Below are 7,805 nucleotides of genomic sequence, written 5' to 3' on the forward strand. Positions count from 1 at the left end.
ACAGTAAAGGGAAGATAGCAGGACCTTTCTGTCCCATCAGGACAGTTTCTAATCTCTCCCAAAGGCCACCTCCCAGAAAGTTCCCATTCTCCGCCCCAGGCCCTCCCCCTGGCCTCCTCCCTTGGCCAGCCAACCGGGTAGGCGGGGTGGCCCTACAGCCTGGCGCTCCTGGACTCCGGAGGCTGGCAGAGCTCAGGACACTGCCCCTGCGCCTGTACTCAGAGGCTCACTGGCTGGCTGCGTGCTTGGTCCAGTTCCTGAGCTCCTGGACGCTGCGGTTTCTTGCTCTGGGCCAGGAGAGTAAACTCCTCGGCGTGCAGAGCAGCGGAACAGCAGGACCTAGGCGGGTCCTCAGCCTGCATCCCCACGGGGTGGCTCTGGGACAGAGCCTCGCTTGTCTCTACTCCGCAGAGACGTCTTCTCAGAATGGAGCAGCTTCCTTTCGGTCGTCGGGATCGCAGCGGTGGCTGCCGTCCTCACCTGGCCCCAGGGCCGCGAGCCGCTCCGCCCGCGTCGGCCACGCGGCCGGTGTCGTCGTCGGGCATTCCCGTGTCCGCGGCCTTTCTGAGGCCGCCTGGCCTGTTCGGGAGATCCACCGCCAGCACGGGTCGAGGAGGATGCGCTCCCGGCCCAGGGCTGGATAGGGCGTTGGGGGCGGTGGGCTGCGGCTACCCGCGCACCCCGAAGTGCGCCCGCTGCCGCAACCATGGCGTGGTGTCGGCGCTCAAGGGCCACAAGCGCTTCTGCCGCTGGCGGGACTGTGCCTGTGCCAAGTGCACCCTGATCGCCGAGCGGCAACGCGTCATGGCCGCGCAGGTGGCCTTGCGCAGGCAGCAGGCGCTAGAAGAGAGCGAGGCCCGCGGGCTGCACCCGCTGCTGTACCAGGGGCCGTCGGGGCCCGGGGCTGCGGCGTCCAGGGGCAGCGGCAGGACCGAGAGTCCTCAGGTTGTGCGCAGCCCTGTGGCTGTGCTGGGAGCAGGCGCCTCTAGGTACCCCGGGAACCGGCCAGCCCAGGCTTTCGAGGTTTTCCACCAAGATTATGCGGAGGGAAAGCAGGGTGAGTCCCGTTTTGCTTTGCTTTTCGTGTGGGGGAAAATGACCGCTGTAGAAGGATGTGTAAAAACGAGCCACAACTTCCAAAGGGTGGACAGAAAGGGTTGTTTGAAAGAAGCGCCGAAATTTAGGGAACTGGATCTGAACTGTGGATGGCAGAGGTAGAGGTTTTCTCTATAGAAGAAAGGTCATGAAAAAGTGAATTGTGGGTGATCACAGGCGCCGGCTTGCCCTGGGAATGGATTTAGGTACAGTCTGCTTTGATTTTGTGTGTGCAGAACTTTTAAGCGGGGCCTGAGAAAACAAAACAAAACAAAACTTGAGCGGGTGTGCTTGTACTATTTCTAGTCTTAAAGCCACAGTGATCTTGAACGGGAAACCCTCTGAGTGTGGTTATTGTGAAGTTCTTTGCTTTTGGAACAAACTTTTGTCTCCAACTACAGCTTAAGAAGAAACTGAAATTGCTAACATGGTTCTCCCCCGCCCCCACCCTGTTTTAATTCCTTAAGCACAATTCCCCAGGCAGTGGAAAGCTTTAGAGACTCAAATTTATTTCCCATTACAAATAAGTTTAAGCCTGTCAGATAGTGAGACCATTGGCAAGAAACCAGCTTATAGCCAGAGAGATCTAAACTGCTAGAGTAGTTTTAGTATTTCTGAGTTGTTTCTGGACGAAAAGGTATGGCCAGTTTCCCCTGTTCGGATTTGTAACTAAAACGACCCCCAAATTAACTTTTCTTGTAATGGATATGTCAACTGTGTTTTCGTGAATTTCGCAACCCTCCAAAGAGCTGATGAGAAATGAAAATTTCCTTTTAATCTTTTAAACCTCAAACAGGTTGGTGTATCACACGAAGGTATGCGATAATAGGCCGTAAGTTATTAATTAGAAACTTTCCTTGGCTGTGAAAACTGCAGTTCTTAGCAAAACAGGGTGTAATTTTGAAAGAAGACCATCTCTGAGTTCGCTTACGTCAGCTTTTGACACATGCTCTAGTTTATCTCAATAGACCAATAGACTTTAAACGTTTCTCGTGGACGATCAAGAGGGACCGATGAGAGACATTATAGAATGCCCTCCAAATTCTCAAGCACTGGAGTTCCTTGAGCTCCATGCTAATGAGATTTGGCTGCTGGTATGAATTTATGTAAATTTTTGGTACTAAAGTGTACATTTTACAGGCCTAATGATTTTAGTAGATTACTGTGCCGCAATGACTCACCTATAAAAAGCAAGTCCACATTTCAAAGGCTTCTCCTTTGGCTTTCTAAATTGACTATCTCCTTTTACACAATATGCATAAACTATAGTAAGACATTATATTGAATTTATTCATGTGCAAGACAAAGACCTACAGTGATTTCGAGGTGAATAGCATTTCCCTATGCAAGAGCAGCTTATGTTCAAAAGTAGGAAGACTGTCGTCGTCCGGAACTACAACAATGATGAAAACCATGACCGGAAGTGGAGCGGACAGAGATGAAGGGAACTATACCAAGTGTTCAAAGGAAACGCATTTTTCACATAGTCACATACAATAACATTTCTCACTTCTTTTTCCTCTGTCTTTGTTTTGAGACAATGTTTCACACTATATCCCAGGATAGCCTGCAACTATGTAGCCCAGGCTACCCTCCAGCTCATGTCCATCTTCCTGCCTTGGTTTCCTGAGTACTGGGATCACAACTACGAGTCCCCACGCATAGCTTACAGACAGCATTTCCTCCCATGTATTTGTCCTGGGACTCCAACCTAAAAGTAATAAATTGTTTTTAGGCACAATGGCAGAGATGCAATTTTAATATTTTATATGTTTCAGGAGCAATAGTGAATCATGATTATGAGCAAACAAAGGAACAACAGAAACTTATTTCCATGTGGCTAATGTCATCTGACAAGTTTTTATATTACTTAAAGTTGAAAATGCACCAACCAAGGACAATGCACACAGTAAACCCAGACCCCCTGTTCAGATCTAGCCAATGGACATCTCATTTTCCAAGGTGGTGGGGAGAGCAGGGTCGGCCTCTGACATGAACTCTGGTGGCCCTGATTTGATCACTTCCCCTTGATGGGGAGGTCTAGAAACACACAGAGGAAGGAGAAGCAGGCTATCTGGATGAGACCTGATAGGCTGTGGACATTTGGTGGGGCAGGACGTTGTCCCCTTCTGTAAGAGGTCTGGGGGAGGGAAGGAGGAGGACAGGGCAGAAGAGGGAGGGAGAGTGGGAATGGGAAGATGCATGCTAGGGGATAACCTCCAAGATGTATTCTGAATAAATTAAAATAAAAAAAGAAAGAAAACACCAGTGTGCAATCTTACAACAGTCACAATGTTCCTTTCATCAAATATTTGGTGTAGTGACAGCAATTTGACCCATTACAGTGTTAAATTGGACATGGTTTACATTTTAAATAATCTATAAGCTTTATGGAGAATATTTAGAACTATTACTTAAAGATACAGGGAAACATCAAAGAATATTGCATATCACCATTTCTTTATTATGTTGTATTAAAAAATACCTTTGTAGAGAAAGAGAGGTCCTGAAGCTCTTGGACAGTTTTATATATGTATATGAGTTAGAAAATATATAAACAACAAGAGAGAATGAAAAGGCAGAGAGCGTTATTTGGTGCATGCATGTGTGTGTGTATGTGTGTGTGTGTGTGTGTGTGTGTGTGTGCGCCGTTGTTCTTAGTTTCCTTCTGTTATCTTGGCAGTATAGAATTAAAATATTTTTGTTTTATTCATATGTTCAACATGTTGAGAGTGAAAAATCTAATTTGTAATAATTTGTTTAGAAAGTTGCTGTTAAAATTTCAGTGGTGGTTGTAATAGGTAATAAATGTCCAATATATTATTTCCACAGTGTTCATGCAGATTGCAGTCATGAAGTTTTAATTTTCTACTAGGAGCAATTGGCTTTAACGATCTTTTCTTAACAGTGTGTGTAGATTGAAGAAGAAAATACATCCTTCACCAAGATTTATGATAAATACCATCATCATTATCATCATCATCATCATCATCATCACCGCTCTTATAAAATGAAGTCCAAAGTTTCATGCTATTTGAGACTTATGCCCCTAGGAACATCACTGCTTTAGTTTGAAATGGCCATGCCACCTTGAAGTCACCTGGTCTGATCTGAAATGCCATCAGCAGCTTATTTCCCCACATTATTTAGGCTAACTAATTAGAACTTGAATTGTAAGTGTTAAAAATCATTTATTGAAATTGAGCATTACATCTTAAATAGAATATTCATATTTAAGCTAACGTTTTTTTTCTTTTTAATGAATTCTTATTTGCAGCTGCATGTTTTATTTAGTTTTAGTTTTCGTTGTTTTGTTGTTGTTTTTTCAAAACAGAGTTTCTCTGTGTAACAGCCCTGGGTGTCCTAGACTTGCTTTATAGGTGAGGCTGGCCTTGAATTCATTGAGATCCACCTGCCTCTGCCTCCCAAGTGCTGGGATTAAAAGTATGTGCCATCACACCCTGCTTTTATTTAGTTCTTTTTATATAGGTTCTTTGATGGGGAAAAATAATGTCACTTAGACAGACCTTTAAGATGTGACCTTATGAAGATGAATCAAAATTGTGAATTATATTATATCGATCGCAATATATGTAATATTATGAATGAATGAATGATTTCAGCCATCATTGTCTTTGAGTGGGTATTACTAAGTTATGACAAACTTTTCATATGTCTGCCTATTTTTTTGGTTTTTTGTTTTTTCTGCAGAACCAAAAGAGAGAAACTGTGACTCATGCCAGAGTAGCCATGAAGAAGCAGTCTCCCACACTAATCGCCGTTCTCTGGGAACATCTACGGATAATGGTACCATGGAGAAAAAGGTCTTCGCGTCAATTTCAGAACACTCAGACAAGCCCAAAATCATCCTGTCTCCTTGCCCCACGGAGCAATCAGGAGGAGAAGACAGTCCCAGGTCCTTCTCTTCCTCCGACCTGGAATCGGGGAATGAAACCGAATGGGCCAGAGACGACCTTGCTACCAGAGCCAGCCTTTCCATGGTGAGCACAAGACCACCACGGGACCCTCTCGGAATCCTTATTAGGATTTTTCCAGGTTACCCGCCTAGCCGCCTCGAGGGCATTCTACAATTCTGCAAGGGAGATGTAGTCCAAGCTATCGAGCAGATCTTAAACGGGAAAGAACATAAGGCAGACTGCAAGAACCAAGCTCATGCAGACTTGGAAAACGCAGCCTTTCAGAGAGCTTCAGATCTTAGTCTTGCTGGCACTGGCATTGGGAATCTAAGTAATAAAGCGGCCATTTCTTCTCTTGAAGCCACGCCTGCTGCTTACGGAGATTCAAGTCTCCTCAGTTTCACTCCTAGACTAGCGTTCAGCCCACTGCGCCTGGCGTATTCTTCTCCAGGAAGAGCGCTGTCTGGTTTTGTGTCGCCCTACCTAACACCTGGACTGGTTCCAGCACTGCCTTTTCGGCCAGCTTTGGAGTACGTCTTTCCAGGCATGACTAGGGAACCTTCCCACCTTCCAAGAAAGCACTTAGTAACTGCTGGTAGACTGTATTTCAGGCCCAATCAGGAACATCTGTAACAGATTCACTCTACCATCCTGTAGTGTTTCTGGAACCACCGAAGACACACACACACACACACACACACACACACACACACACACACACACACACACACACACACACTATAAAGGTACTTCATTGAGTATATGAGTGGCTCCCCAGTCTAAATGCTATTTGTCTAAGCAGTGTAATAGACTTTAGATGTGAAAACTTATTTTTAGCATTTATTAAATCAAAGGAACATCTGAACATTCTCTGTGCCTTGAATAAACCTATTTCAAGAAATACTTTTATCTTAAACTAATGAATTTTCTCCCTAAATTATCACTATTATTGTAAAGCCATACCTGCTTTTTATTTTATTGTGAAGTCTGGTTTATAGTTGTGGAAATTTGTAAAAAGCAATTCATATGGAAGAAAATGAACCAGGAGGGGGGATTGTGATTGTAACTCTAAAACAACCGCCCCTTGTCCCCTTCCTTCTTTTCCCTTCCCCCTTCTCTTCCTCCACCACAAACAAGCCTGAAGTTATTCCAAGTATTTAAAATTTTTTATTTGCAAATAAATGATCAGTAGTAAGTAAACCCAATAAATTTGAATATATTATTTTTGGAAAGTCTGATTTTTTTTTAAAAAACTATGTTGCTACTATTTGTAAAAAGGAAAATGTTTTTGAACCGTTTTCTTTAAGGTAAATGCACAAAGAATTACTGGGCCATAAGAAACAGAACCCTGCCCTCTTCTGGCCATTATCACAAACTGCAATTCAGTTCTTCTGAGTAAATCAGAAACACACGGGTCTCTGTTACAGTCTCACAAGTTTATTAAATAACCATTCTGGATCACACCGTATTCAACTTTCATGCTGTGAAGTTTATTTCTACTGAAGATGACTTTAACTTTTGAGTTTCAAATGCTTCTATCTGGGCAAGTAGTCCTTCGCACTTGTTTACTATGTCACCCATGCTTAATGGTAAAAATAATTTTATTCAGAAATTAAAATACCTGTTCATATAAATATCTACTGATTCTGTATAAAGTATGTTTAATGTATTGAGGAAAGACAAAAGTTCCAAAGGGAAAAAAACTACCTTTAAAATTTAGAGGTGTTGTGGAATCTTTAGATATACATTTTGTTCCCACTTGGAGCATTTGTAAGTCACTCATGCAGCTGTGCATTTCAGTCACTGGGAAGACACAGGAAAAACTGCTCACAAAACAGCTGTTCAAAGTTTTCCTTATATTCCATTATGCTTAAGAGGACAATGTTTTTATTGTTATTGTGAGGAATACTGGAAAACCAGATATGGTTAGAATTAGAGATATTTTAATCTGAGCAGCAAGAACCACTAGGAATTTCTTCAACTATATTTATGTATGTGTGGCTTTTCCATTAAGCTAATACTTTTTCACAGCACGTTTTACCTACAAATATTATAATGCACTACTGGACAGAAGCTGGTGCTGATTTAAAATGCAAAGTGCTTAATAATTTGAATTAATTTTAATGGTACCATGTATGAGCAAAAACCCTGAAAAAATTGGATAGATGCAGTGCTCATTTATTTGGAGGGCTAGGAGAAGTACAAAACAAAATAAACCTTTCAGGCTCAGAGCCTCAATCACTGTACAGAGCCTCACAACTAATTGCTATGCATCCATCACACATTGATATAAGAATGATTTTGGATGATGGATCTTTCAACTAAATAATTTTACAAAGTGGCCTATTGGCACACAGTTTTGAGTAGAATTTAGTGAGATTCTGTGCTTCCTAAGTGCTATTTTGATCCGGGTTTTTATGGTCCTTGAGTTGTTTTTATTTTATGAATTTATCTATTACATTCTATTTTTGAGATATACTACATCCTGTGTAGGGTGTCAAATACAGAGCATGACATAAAGAGCGTTGCTGTAAATCACAGGAGCTGGATTGAAAGCACAGTAATTCTAGCGTTGCCGGATTCTTCAGAAAGTTAACATGATAATGTGGCTGGCAGGGTGGTGGTGTTTTACACCTTTGATCCCAGCACTCAGGAGGCAGAGGCAAGAGAATCTCTGCGTTTGAAGCCATCCTGGTCTACAAAGTGAGCTCCAGGACGTCCAGGGCTATACAGACCCCTCCCCACCAATAAAACCTAAAAAAGTGGACATAGTAATTTAAGAATCTAAATGTT

General features: G+C 42.8%; 1 protein-coding gene across 1 annotated transcript; it reads left to right on the forward strand.

Moving 5' to 3' along the window:
- Nucleotides 1-217: 217 nt before the first annotated feature.
- On the forward strand, nucleotides 218-6,779 carry DMRTA1 (DMRT like family A1). The gene is made up of 2 exons (XM_084775180.1): nucleotides 218-1,057; nucleotides 4,807-6,779. The coding sequence occupies exons 1-2, from the start codon at nucleotides 427-429 to the stop codon at nucleotides 5,643-5,645; spliced, it is 1,470 nt and encodes a 489-aa protein (XP_084631306.1). The 5' UTR covers nucleotides 218-426; the 3' UTR covers nucleotides 5,646-6,779.
- Nucleotides 6,780-7,805: the final 1,026 nt, after the last annotated feature.

The sequence above is a fragment of the Acomys minous genome (assembly GCF_964271855.1).
Source record: "Acomys minous genome assembly, chromosome: 1".
Classification (NCBI taxonomy): Eukaryota; Metazoa; Chordata; class Mammalia; order Rodentia; family Muridae; genus Acomys; species Acomys minous.

Bases quoted from the DNA above. Each gene is read 5' to 3' on its own strand.
- DMRTA1 (XM_084775180.1), top strand. From the start codon at position 427: ATGGAGCAGCTTCCTTTCGGTCGTCGGGATCGCAGCGGTGGCTGCCGT. The intron at 1,058-4,806 runs GTGAGTCCCGTT...TTTTTTCTGCAG, and splicing joins TTATGCGGAGGGAAAGCAGG to AACCAAAAGAGAGAAACTGT.